Genomic DNA, 13,842 nt, shown 5'->3' with positions numbered 1-13,842 from the left:
CACCCTTTAAGTTAATCAGTTTTGGAAAATAGAGACTGGCTTTATATTCCATGGCTTTGATGTGCGTAGTAGTTCCTGTAAGAATCGGCCTCTCTTTTGTTGTGATTGACAAGACCTTTCCTATATATTTGAGCAACTGAGCAGCCCAGTAACAGAGGGAAGAAATATTTATCCAGAACTAACTTCACCACTCATTGCTGCTTCGTAAAACCCTGGGTACAAGTGTCAACTCTAAGTGTCCAGCAAGATCAGGTAAGGGCCTCTCCATCTTTGCGACTTCGTTCCTCTCAAGGGGAAGCCTAGAGACCCTGCGTGGTGACAGGTCAGACCTGTGGCAGCAGTTTTGGAAATGCAGTCCCTTTTAAGCAATAGGGACTGGGGGGCATTTCGTAAATGTCCTTTCCAGCCTCACTTCAACATCCACATGTGTTCTGCCTTATGGACCAAGCATGAAGGGCCCATTCTGGTGACTAGACCACGGGAAATGATCCTGGTCTATTCTCTAGAGGATCCTCCAGATATCCTATCCAGAGAGGGTAGACTTGACAGTAGACTGGGATCATGTTTTTAATACTCTGATGCTTTCTAGCATTTGAATTAATTTGAATCATGATGAAGTGCTTATTAGAGCAGAAGCAGAGAGCAGAGGCAATTTGTCACAAGTAGGACACATTTTTATGAATGGCCATCTAGACAGGTGCCTGGTTTTATAAAATCCTCTGCATATCCACGTTGTGTGGTGGATTGAGTCAGTAATGACACATGCAGGGCCTACCTTTATTATTTATCTACTTCTCTATTCATTCCTCAGGCATGACACCAAAAATAAAATTTTGATCAAAGCGTGTAGCATGGGACCCAAATACCCTAGACCAGAATAAAAATAACTTATGTGTATTCATGTATTATGTCAAGAAACGGAATTCTTTTGTTGTTACTTATGTTTTGTGTTCATTTTGAAGAAAACAAATATACACAAGTCTTTAATATACAAGTCAACTCCAGCACTTGGGTTACAGTAAGGTAAAGCTTTAGAATGCCTGTCAAGGACTGGCTATCCAGAAAGGTCCAGGGAATCTAAACTGGAGTCGGTTACAGAGAACTCTGGGCACCCGTCTTGGAGTTTGTGGGTATTTACTCTTTCTTGGCCCCTTTTTCGTGAAATGCCAAGAGCAAGGTCCCTTTGATAGCGGCCAGTGTGCTCTTGGTCACCACACTGAGGGCAGCTGGATTTGTTAAACTTGATTTCCTTTTCCTCTCGGGAGGAGCAGCATGAAGCTGGCCTACCTGTTCCTCGGGGCCATGGCCCTCCTGCTTCTGTGTGGCTGTAGCTCTGTCCTCAGCACCTCCAGCGGGGACCTGCGGACCTTTGTGGGCTGTGCTGTGAGGGAGTTTACTTTCCTGGCCAAGAAGCCGGGCTGCAGGGGCCTTCGGATCACCACGGATGCCTGCTGGGGCCGCTGTGAGACCTGGGAGGTAAGTGGCTCAGGCCTGATTCCAGAGCAGCGCTCACCGCTTTAGGGATTGGAGGTAGAACTGGACATCTGCCCTCTCCTGTGGACTTAAAAACTCCCAACAGCATCGCTAAAAATGATCTGCATGATGTTGCCCCTCTAACAAACATGGATAAGATTAATAGCTTTTTTTTTTTGCAGGGGGGTGGGGACCAGGGATTGAACTCAGGGCCACTCCACCACTGAGCCACATCTCCAGCCCTATTTTGTATTTTACTTAGAGACAGGGTCTCACTGAGTTGCTTAGCACCTTGCTTTTGCTGAGGCTGGCTTTGAACTTGTGATCCTCCCCAGCTGCTGGGATTACAGGTGTGTGCCGCCGCAACCAGCTAGATTAATAGCTTTATTTATGGTCTCTGGGAAGTCAATATGTGCTCCTATTTCACGCATTTTACACATCACAAGGAGGGATTGAAGGAGTAAGAGACTTCAAAGTCATGGAGGGAGTCACTGCACAGTTGGGAATAAATTCTTGTCTCAAGCCTGTGACCAGATCACCTTCCTGTATTCCTTCATTTGTGATAAAGTCAACCATTTGCCAAGAAAGAGGCTGCTTTCACAGCCCTGTCCCCTCAGATCCATGGGGCCCTTGGGGATCATCACGAACAGATCTATGAAGCCCCTTTATATTCAAGTAGATCTGGCCTTTCAGTTAAAATGGGGATAAAAATCTCAAACACAGTTGGAATCCTACTGGGCTGAGATGAGGAGTTGGTTAACTTAAAGAGGAAGAGGGCATTTGAGTACCCCTCAAACCACACCACCTCGTGGTTAGCTGACTCTTCTCACCAAGGCCCATGCTGGTAACTGACGGAGCACCAGCTCTGATCTTGTCAACCCCAGCTACCAAACTTTAATGACCACTCGCTCCTGTGAATTCAGTCACCAACTTTCAAGGTCCAGCAACATGGCATCTGCCTGCTTTCCCAGAGACTACCAATATTCTTAGGTTTGGCTTTGTCAGGCTGAGTTTTAAATGTTTTATTAGACAGCCCTCACGAAATCTCATTTTGATCCTCTTCTCCTATCCCGCCTCATTTCTGTCATATTACATTTATTCCTCAATGCTGAATTCCAGTGCCAACTTCTCTAAGCCTTGTCTGGCTCTGTGGTAATTCCTTGATTGTATTCTACCTTTTGTTTGACCCCCACCACATAATTTTAAGTGTTTTTGAGGACAGAAGTCCGTGCTTGCAGCTTTCACAGCTTTTGCTGAAGTGCCATGCATGGAAGAGGCAGTCCATAAATGTTTGTTAATTCAGAAGGGGTTGACCTCTTCCCAGAGGTGTCTGTCCTCTGATCTAATGCAAGCCAGCTTTGAAGCACGTGCACATCACTAGAGGACTCTTCCACTAGGAAAAGCAGGCTTTTTTCAGGGACTCAGAGAGCAAACTGCTATTTCTTAAATAAAATTATGGACCTCTGAATGGAATTGGGTTATGATGCAGAAATCTCCAACTAAATGAAACTATCCCATCAAATTGGCTTCGTTTTTTGCATCGGAGCTTAAGAGCTAATAGCCAGGTGAAAATTCAGTTTTGCTAAGTAACTGTCTGTTGCCATCTAATGACCTCAGGGAACGTGGGCACCTTCTCATGTGCAGGGCCTAGCCTCCCAGTGCCACCTTTGGTTGACTGTCCGGCCCTGGGCTATTGGCAGCTAGCCCTTGGTGTGCCATGTTCTCAGCTCCTGTTTCTCCCATCCTCTTCTCTTACACGTTGGTGACTGTCTTTAGCTGGATCATGGTCCCTCGAGGAGGTCAGAGACTGTGCTCTCACTGGAGAAATGGAAGCACCAAGTCAAAGAAAGAAGAATGTCCTTAATTTTAGCCAACTTTTGTTTGTACCTTTACCGTGTTAGGAAATTGAAGGTTACCTAGGGAAATAAATACAGATTCGAGATTCATTTTCCTAGCAACCAGAGGTTTCTGAGATTAAAGCACTATTTTTTTTTTTTTTTGTAGCCATACTGGGGAGCATGTCTGAATATAAGGATGTTCATGATAACAAAGTGGTTGAATTTACTTTTGAAGTGGAGCTATTGCTGCAAATAGTGATTTCTCATACCCTGGGTTTAGAGTTGCCAGATTTAGCAAAAGGAAAGCAAAACCAAACCGAAAAACAAAAAAATGAATCAACAAAACCCAAATATCCACCAATCTCTGCTCCCCACCCTCCAAGAAAAACCCTGAACCAAAAAAACCCAGAGTGAAACCCAACAAAAGACCAGGAAGTCCAGATAAATTTGAATTTCAGATAAAACAACAAATAATGTTTTCAGTGTAAGTTTGTCTCAAATATTGCCTGGGACAGATTTATACTAAAGAATTAATTACCTGAAACACAAATGGAGCTGAGTGTCTGGTCCGCCCATGTTCCCAGAATACGGAGGGTAGGAAGACACAGAGTAAATGGAGGAAGGTAGGAGAAAACAACCTGGGACAAATTCAGCTCTTCTACCTGGTCCTTGTTGAAGGCGAGGTTGTTATTTTCATCATCATGCAAGGACTTCATCTTGGGCCTGTCTATCTATCATTTATGTATCTATCTATCATCTATCATCTAGGTATCTATCATCAATCTACCTACCCATCCACCCATCCATCCGTCTATCCATCCATCCACTTACCTAGAACAAGTGAAGGCACTGTCCTTTGACAGATGTTATCATTTTTGCCATTACTTCTAACAACAGTAACGGAATACATTTATTGAAGACTTATCTGTGCTAGGCACGTGTCATCTCACCTTATCTCCACAACAGTACCATGAGGCAGATGTCTTGTTTCACAGATGGGAATGCTGGGACTTTAAGGAGTTTAGTTGATTTCTCAAGGTCTCCAGTAAGTAAGTTGTATAGCGGAAATCAAGCTTGACAGGTCTGACTACACAGCTCGAGATTTTTTTCCCTTGACTTTTTTTTTCAGCTATATTTTAACTTTTTTTTTTTTTTTTCCCCACCCTGTGATACTGGGGATGGAACCCAGGACCTTGTGCATGCTAACAGGCTCCACCACTGAGCCACATCCCCAGCCCTTTTTGTTTTATTTTGGGACAGGGGTCTGGTTAAATTGCCTGGGTTGGCCTTGAACTTATGATTCTCCTGCTTTGGCCTCTTGAATAGCTGAAGACCAGAGATATTTTATCCATATTTCGTTTTGGTGTATTATAGTTATACATAATGGTGGCATTTGTTGATACATATTTGTGCATGCACATGATGTAAGGGTTGGAGAGTTTTAACTTCTACCTTGTGTTGAGTTTTCTCTGGTCCATATGCTCTGTTTATCAAAATTATCTTTGAATTCAAAGTTGATAAAAAGTGAGGGAAGGAAGTGAGTCCTCTGCTTGTCAGAGGGGCCCTCGAGTGTTCAGGAAGCTGCCTGGCACTCTTATTTTGTTGACTCCCAGCAGATAGTTATGAGGACCTCCCAGGTTAGGTACTAGAGCACCACAGGGAGCAAATGGGCAGGAATTCTATCCTAAGAGAGCTTACTCTCCAGAGCAGGAGAAATGTCACACAAAGGAATAAAATACCTAAGATATCATGTCAGGAGAAAAAGCAGGAAGGGGAAGAGGAAGCTCTAGGGTGTGGAGGGGGGACGTTGTAGTTTTAAATAGCATGGTCAGGAAAAGCTTCCCTGAGAGGGTAGCATTTGGACAAAAACCTAAGGAGCAAATCCTCTGGCAGAATGTTCCAGACAGAGGGATCAGCAAGTGCAAAGACCCTCACTGGGACTGTTCCTGGTGGGTTGAGGAATGATAGAGTCCACCATGACTGGAGCCTAGTGAAGAAGTCAGCAAGGTGGGGACCGTCACAAACCCCTCAGGAGGTGAAGGTGTGGGGAAGACTGATGCAGGTGTTGGCTGGAGATCACAAGTTCTCTAGCTTTTACTGGGTGAGATGGGAAATGGGTGGGGTTGGAGGGGGGGGAGTGGGTTGGGGGGCCATGTCTGATGCTTTAGAAGGTCACTCAGATACCATGTTGCAAACAGAGGGCAGGGGTTACAGTGGAAGAGGGGACGCCAGTTAGAAGGCGTTTGTAGTGATCAAAATGATTCATTGGCTAAATATTCCTCCAGCACTTCCTGTGTGCTGTGGACTCTTCTGGGAGCTCAGGATATGGTAGTGAACAAAATCAGCTTCCTGCTTTCCGGAGTTTGCTTTCTACTGAGAGGAGGCAGAGCAATAAGTAAACAGAAGAAAACCAAGTTAATGTCGAGTAATGATAAATGGTGCCAAGAAAACGAAACAGGGTGGTGTGTTCTAATGGGTTCTCTGTTTTCTCCCTGTGGGGACAGAAACCCATTCTGGAACCCCCCTACATTGAAGCCCATCATCGAGTCTGTACCTACAATGTGACCAAGCAGGTGACCGTCAAGCTGCCTAACTGCACCCCTGGGGTCGACCCCTTCTACACCTACCCCGTGGCTGTCCGCTGTGACTGCGGGACCTGCTCCACGGCCACCACAGAGTGTGAGACCATCTGAACCGACGTGACCTGCAGGACGCAGCTGGTGGCCTCAAGCCTCACGGACCTACCTGCATGGGCAGCACAGACAGCTCTACCCCTGGCTTTGCTCAAGGACTGTTTAATTTGGCCATCCCTGTGGAGGTGGTTACCTGTCTCCCTTTACTTAGGCGCAGTATACGAATGTTGAAAATGCAAAACAATATCTGTTCCTTTCCCAGAAGAATTTCTCTGGTTCATACACCTTCAAATTAGTTTTACTTTGCCTTCAGTCTTGGAGCACAGTTTGTATATTACAATCCTCTCCCAATTTGTACTGGTATATGCCACTGACTTAAATGCACTGGATATAATTAGGAAATGGGGCTGTAAAGTCTGTTAAAATTCCTACGTTCCATTTAACCACTGACCTTTGACTAGGATGAAAAGGCTAAAAGTTATCAACACCAATGCACTAGTCTTCATTACCCAAAAAAGAATCTCAACTGCAAGTTTCCTTAGAAAAAAATGTTCCATTTCCTTTTTAAATGAGCAATTATCTACCCAAGAAATAGACTGCTCAGATTGATAAAGAGCAGGGAATTGATAAAGGGAGGAGCTCAAAGTAGAAGGTTGGATTTGGCTAATTGTTTTCCCCAGCAATATTCCTTAAGTTCCTGTAAGATCCTTACTAAAAAGAGGCTACTTTGTGATTAAAAAAAAAAAAAAAAAAAAAAAAAAAAACCAGGAAAAAATTTAGCTAGAAGCTATCATTTAGGTATAAAAACCTCTGAATCTCATGTTTTTGGAGTGTGATATTCTCTCAAAGCTATGGCAAAATGGTCATTTACAAATATTCTTCCTTCCTTAGCATATTTTAAAATTTGAATTGTAATTTATTAAAATCAGAAATTTTACATTTGTAGGGGTAAAACTGCACTGCTGGCTTAGAGGAGAAAAGTCTGTGATTGTCTAGCTCTTGCCCTCTCTAAAATCTTACAGCAGCAGGTTCTGTGACTTTTTTCTTAAACTCCAATTTTATGCAAATGTCTTTCATTCTGTCATTCTGGGGGTTGAATTTAACCTTGTTCACTTTTCATAATATGCCAGGAAAATCTATATTAATACCAATAAAGTGCATTCTCTTTTGAATTCATACAGATTTTCAGAAAAGTCTTTTTAGTCTTCACTATGCTTTCTCTAACGTTACAAAGAACACTTAGAAGGAAATATGAGGTTTTCTCTGGAGCGTTAACTTGGGATTTCATGGTCAGTAAGGGACACAGAGAGATGACTCTGGGTATCCCAAAGGTAGTGAAACCCTGGCACACTGCAACTGGGAGCTATGAGTCTTCTGGCAAGAAGAATCAAGGAGTCCCCATGAAAAAACATGTTGAGATTGATGGTCAAGGACTGGGATGCGGGGCTGAAAGTCTGGGAACAAAGGGCATGGGCATGATTCACCCCAACCCTTAGCAGGCCTGTTGGTAGGAAAAGGAAGTCACTCTACATAAACAGGAGTCCAGCCAGGCATGGTGGCACATGCCTGTAATCCCAGTGGCTCGGGAGGCAGAGGCAGGAGGATCATGAGTTCAAAGCCAGCCTCAGCAACTTAGTGAGGCCCTACGCAACTCAGCAAGACCCTGTCTCTAAGTAAAATACAAAAAAGGGCCGGGGATGTGGCTCAGTGGTTGAGTTTAATACCTGGAACAAAAACAAAAACAAAACCCCCCAAAAAAACAAAACAAAACAAAACAAAAAAAAAAAAAAAAAAAAAGAAAGAAAGAAGGAGTTGAGTGCTGTGGTCTCTGCTGGGACCATGGGTGATGATTGGGGATGACATGGGATGGCCCCACTCAAATGTTTTTGCCCCATCTCTAGGAATCTTCTTTAGGATTTCCCGAAACTTGTTAGAATTTGAGGAAAGATGACTGCAGCTTGGTCCTAACAGCATAGACTCGTGGGATGTGGAGGAGTCTGATAAAGAGGCTGTTTATAAATGTGTGGGCAGAGGAAGGGAAACCAGCAAGCAGGGTGAAACACGTCTGGCCTGGAAGCAATGGCCACCCTAGGCTGAAGGAACACGAGAGGGAGTGGTTACCATACTCCAGAGGGAACTCCAGAGAGGGACCCTGACAGGAGGTAGGAAGTGTCTGTGTGTGGGGGTGTGTGTGTGGGAGGGGTCGGGGACAAATGACCCAGCCTCACTCTCCTTCCACCCCCTGATCATCTGTTGAGTCAAATGGTAAAGCATGGAGTGAGGGACCCCTGATTTGGTCTCTAAATGTTGGCCTCCTGGGCAGGGGGTTATGGAAGGGTGGAGAGTGGATCTAAAGGGGCAAATGATCAAATCCAGCAGAGCGTTCCTTCTGGGAGGTTCAGCGGCAATGCAGAAGGGTGGTAATGCTGGCTGTGAGAGCTACGGTGCATGCTTAGTGCCAAAGTGACTAAGGCCTCCCGAGGTGACTGGGGATGCACATGGGAAGGCAGGTACTTGCTAGTATCTTGTGGATAACATTGGGGCGATATGGGGTCAATGTGGGATTAGTAGCTTGTTAAATTCAATCACAGCCCCCAGGGCATGCTGGGAAAGGTGAACTTGAAAAAAAACAACTTTCTCCTAATACAGCAAGAAGGTGGACTGTGCTGAAAATTAGTCCTAAGATCTGATTGGGAGAGCAGCTCAATTTTTTTTCCATCTGCATATCTTTATATTTTTACTACATATAATCAGAACATGTGTATTGGTTTTAAACATCATGTACATTTTATATAAGTATATCATATTTTGTAATCCGTATGTAAATTGTTGGTTTTTAATGTAGTAAGATCTATCAATCTCTTAAGGTTTATACCTTAGGGTTTTTTTTTTTTTATATTTTTGTATTTATTGATGCATCCTAATTATACAAAATAGACTCCCTGTGGCCTGTGTGTACATGTGCACAACACAATTGCCAGTGATTGCAGACTTCCCTTGCTTGGAGACCAGAAAGGGACCCGTCTGAGGAGGGTGTTTTTCATGAAGACACTTGCCCTCCTCAAATGCTGCTCCCCTCCCCCTGAATCCCTTCCTCGACTCTACTTGTCTCCTTTCTATTTTCATGAGGTCCCTTTTATTCCCTCTTTTCTCTCCAGCTTCTACGTGTGAGAGAAAGCATACGACCCTTGACTTTCTGAGTCAAACTTATTGGCTTAACATAATTCTCCTCCATTCCATTCATTTTCCTACAGATGATATAATTTGTTCTTTTTTAGGTCTAAACAAGTCTTGTGTTTATATATCACATTTTCTCTTTCATTCATCTGTTGATGGACAGCTAGGCTATTTTTCATACCTTGGCTGTAGTACATTGCATAGCTATAAATGTGTGTATGTATATATTGCTATAATACAATATTTTTGGATTACTACCAAGGAGCAGTATAACTGGGTCATATGGTGGTTCCTTGCCTAGTCTTTTGAGGAACCTCCATACTGATTTTCATAGTGGTAGTATTAATTTACAGTCCCACTAACAGTGTATAAGTTTCTTTTCTCCTGTAACCTCACCAGCATTTATTATTTGTATTCTTTATTATTGCAGCTCAATTATTAAAGAGACTGAATCTGCCACCCTGGAAGATCTCCTGCACTTATCACATGGTCCTAATAGGGAAGGAAAGGTACACGGAGATCTGGAATGGGGCACTTAGGTGGAGGTGTTGAGGTTTCCCTGTGGAAGGGGCTCACCTGCTGTTCCTTGGAGACTATCAAGGTCCCCCATCTAAGGAGGATGTTTTACGTGGTGATACTTGCGCTTCTCAAATATTGCTCACGGCCACTGCTGTTCCAGATGAATAATTAGCATCAAGTCTCAGGATGGTCAGGCTGGGGAAAGGCTTGCCCTGTCATGGGAAGGAGTTCCTGCTCAAAGGAGCTTTAGGAATTGTAACCCGTGTAACCAGGAGGAATTGGTAGATATACTTGGTCATGGATCTTGAGAGTGCACCATGGGATAGAGAGGAGGGTGGCAGAGCATGTGACTGAATGAGAGGAGTTTACCTCTAGGGAGCACCCTCTGCATTTCCCTTCACCATAATAAGGGTGCAGGATCTGGTCCCAGTGTGCTGCTGGGATGGCTCCTTTGAGCCTGGGGAAATGGCGGCTGGCATTAATGAAGAGCTGTCTGAACTGTCCTGGCAGAGCACTGAGGAACAGAAGGAGGGTCTAGCATGGGTTTATTGCAGGAGACCAGAGAGCTCAGCAGCTGGCCATGTTCATCTGAAAGGTTCAGAGAACACGCCCTTCAGTAGAACAGAAGGATCGCCCTGGCGAGGGTACTGCATCGCAGGGAAGCCTCATGGCGGTTCTTCTCTGTAGTCTGGGCAGGTGCTGGGGAAGCTGCCTGGCAACCTGGCTTCCTGGTGTTGGTAGAGGTGATGGGGTTCTGAATTAGCAGCCACCAGGTGGTGACAAGTGGCCATAGGAGGCAAAGCAGACCTAATTGCTGTAGCAGGTGGCAGGGCCACAGTGGCAACCAGAGCGCTGTGATCTGCAGGCTCTGTGGTGCTGGTCCACGGTGCTCCTAGGCTGTGGCATTCAAAAAACTTTTATAGTAAACATGCATCATAATCAGAAAGGTTATTAATGAAAAAAAGAGGGAAATATATATCAGGATTATATACCAGTGCTAAACTCGAATTTTTTTCAAAGGCCCTCTTTCCTCTTCCTTTTTTCCTCTGCCTTCCCTTTTACAACTTTATCTTCTTTCTACAAATATTTATTTACCTTTTTAAATGCATTTTTAGTCATTGATAGACCTTAATTTTATTTATTTATATGTGGTGCTGAGAATCGAACCCAGTGCCTCACACATGCTAGGCAAGCACTCTACCACTGAGCCACAACCCCAGCCCTACAAATATTTATTCAATACAATTTTGTGTAAAGAATTGGGAAATAAAGGTATAAATATCATTATCATTTATGGAACCCCTACTGTAATCAGGACCCTTTATACTAATTCTTTTTTATTTTCTGTCAACCACACTAGTAAGCATTGTTATTGACATTTTACGATTGCCGTTTTATGGAGGATGAACCAAAAGCCCAGAGAGGTCAAGTAACTGGCTCAAATAACATAGCTAACAATCAGCACATGGTAGGTTTCTCTGACCAAGAAAACTTTCCCACTAGAACATGATGATTTTTGGGGGGAATGCTTCTTCCAAGTCTTTCCTGCTTGGAGAAGTCTTGGAATGTATCCATGTTAGAGGATCTCACACCATTGATGAGCATTTTGTCAGTCTTTCCTGGAGGTGGCTCAAGGCAAGGTCAGGTTGTTCTATGGGGATTGGAATTTTTCTTGGGTTTCTTGTATAACCTCTAGTAAGATTCTGTTTTGCTGAGCTCAAATCAAATGTTACAACAGAAAACACTGAGTGAGCAAAGAAGCAGACGCTCAAAGGGAGACTCAGGGTCCCCTGCAAAGCTGAGGACGGGCCCTGTGCTTGTTTCCCAGGCAGTGTGGAAACTGGGGCCGGGCAGTGGTGGACACAGGGCCTGTTAGGGTGGCTCTAGGTAAACTAACTCTCGGCAACTCCTTATTCTGAAAATATGTTTATTTTGTAGTTAATGAAAGGCAAGGAGTGAGTGAGTCTGTGTGTTGGGGGGGGGTCTTCCTGGATTTTTTTTTTTTTCCATGAGAGTGTTTTTGAATGCAGAATATAAATTTTCATAGCTGATTCTACTTCTGGCTTGATTAGATCCATTGCTGAAGTGGTGATTCACACTTCCCTTCTACCATGGGTTAGGAAATGAATGAGCCACTAGGAAAGTACCAAAGTCTTCAGTGGTGGCCCAATTAACTCTTCAGATTAATTAGATTCTTAAAGTAATAAGATCATTTCAGACATAACAAATGAACTATGTATCTAATTGCAAATAATGTAGTCTTGATGAGAGAAGTTGTATTTCATAAAATTTTCCATGAGGACTGTTTTCTTCATCCAAGAGAATTTCTCTTCAAAATATTGTGTGCTTTATCCTTTTGGGTGCTATTCTTTGGTGGAGCATTAAGTAAACTATTAAGAGGTAACTTTTAAACCATTCTTTAGCAAACTTTTCCAATTTTATTTTCTGTTGTAAGTTCTACTCGTGAAACAGTCTCCTGGATTATAAGAATCGAGTTCCTCAGTGGCAAGATGGATCTTCATTTCTTTTACAAAAAAATCTTCCTTTGGCTTAATGAGTGGAATTATTTGGAGTTGTGAACAGGGAAGTCAGGAAGGCTTGGAAGATCGTGGGATCATGGAGGACCTAAAGGAGGTGGCAAAGTCCTTTGAGCAGGTGGTATCTAGAGACAGGAACAATAAATAGGGAAGGGACAAGGGAACTGGGGTGGGGGTAGGTGCAGAGCGCTGTAATTGAGAGTGCCAAGCAGACTTGTCTCCGTCGTGAAGGAATTTAGAGGAATCATTCTATTCTCTTTTCCAGGTCCTCATTATCAGAAGTAAAGTAAACCTTTCCCAGGCTTGTTGGCTTTATTTTTGTCCCTAAGTTCCTCCAGCTGTACAATTTCTTTCAGGCACTGAATAATTGAATTTAAAAAAAAAAAAGGCGGCTTCCTGACACACAGGATAAGTTATATGCTCTGGCCTTGATTGTGAGCCATTGCGACTTTTGGAAAATCATGTCAAGCCAAAAAGACAAACAACCTGCCCCCTCCCCAGGGGCAGACATTTCCCAGGGGACAAAAAGCATCTTTTTTAACAAGAATATTAACAATACCAAAATCATAATGGTAATTTTCTTTTGGTGATGTTGAAGATAGGATTACAACCGAAGAATAAATGTGAAAATCCCCAGGTCACAAAGACAATTTAATCATTTAGAAAGGAGAGTGATTAACTGAAAATAAACCCTGTTTGTATACAATAAAAAATATTAATGAATCATTGTTATCTTGAGGAAGTATACATGAGGATTATGCACTTGGAATGTTAGGTTCAAGTTCCTTCTGAATGAAATTGTGAGCAGATCATGCTTTCTTGGCGTTTCTGTGTTGCTTATGGAAAGGTCCCTGAGCTGACATCTCTTGTGTGGAGAGGAGTGTCATCGAAGTCAGGTGACCTGAGTTTCCAGGCTGTTCTGACCCTCCCTCTTCCAATTCCCCTTGGATTCAGTATATTACAATTAAAATAATTTGGGGCACAGATTTTACTGAGTGGAATTAAAGCATCTAGCTTTTGAAAATACATTGGAAGTGTTTTTAAGAGGAAGATTTTGTTCCGTTTTTGGGTCCAACTTTTTAGAAACAAAGTCCAATTGAAATAAACTGTGCATTTCAGCATTAAAACCATTTAAGCCAACTTCAGGACAAGGCCGAAGATGGGAAGGACCATAAATTCACCCACACCAATCTCCACGCTTTAAAGTTGCAGAGGGAGAAGAAAGGAGAAGGCCCTGGTGAGGGGGGGGGAGGGTTTTCTTTTTCAGGCTTGATTATTCCAATGTGTTTTATTTAGTAGAAACCTTTCTATTCAAAAGAAGAGAGGCTTTCAGATGGCTCAGACTAGGACTTCACGGTCACAATAAAGGAACTACGAATCAAACTCAAAAATTACAAGTCAAAGGACTCTTGATGAGAAATCAAGGCTGATGAGAGTTTTCTCCCCCTCCTGGTTTCTCATGAAGAGCATCAAAATGGACTCTCCTTTGTGGCCTGGAGAAGGAAGGATGAAGGGGGTGCCGTGTGTCCTGCCAGGCTGTGGAAGGACATGCAGTCCCTGGTATAAAAAGTGCTTTTTGGCAGTTTGCATCAGTGGGGACCCATTTGCAGCAATGGAAATAATCTTTGGTTAAGACCCCGTTTTTGAATTTGATCAAAGCCTTCT

General features: G+C 43.3%; 1 protein-coding gene across 1 annotated transcript; it reads left to right on the top strand.

Moving 5' to 3' along the window:
- Positions 1–1,272: 1,272 nt before the first annotated feature.
- On the top strand, positions 1,273–6,004 carry Gphb5 (glycoprotein hormone subunit beta 5). Its single transcript, XM_047541445.1, has 2 exons — positions 1,273–1,476; positions 5,816–6,004. The coding sequence occupies exons 1-2, from the start codon at positions 1,273–1,275 to the stop codon at positions 6,002–6,004; spliced, it is 393 nt and encodes a 130-aa protein (XP_047397401.1).
- The last annotated feature ends 7,838 nt before the right edge of the window (positions 6,005–13,842 follow it).

This window comes from Sciurus carolinensis, chromosome 2 (assembly GCF_902686445.1).
Source record: "Sciurus carolinensis chromosome 2, mSciCar1.2, whole genome shotgun sequence".
In the NCBI taxonomy this organism is placed as follows: domain Eukaryota; kingdom Metazoa; phylum Chordata; class Mammalia; order Rodentia; family Sciuridae; genus Sciurus; species Sciurus carolinensis.
Note: the sequence above shows the minus strand (reverse complement) of the source record. Positions and strands in the feature narration are given on the sequence as shown.

Coding starts and splice junctions, on each gene's coding strand:
- Gphb5 (XM_047541445.1), top strand. CDS start 1,273: ATGAAGCTGGCCTACCTGTTCCTCGGGGCCATGGCCCTCCTGCTTCTG. Junction 1,477..5,815: donor GCCGCTGTGAGACCTGGGAG/GTAAGTGGCTCA, acceptor CTGTGGGGACAG/AAACCCATTCTGGAACCCCC.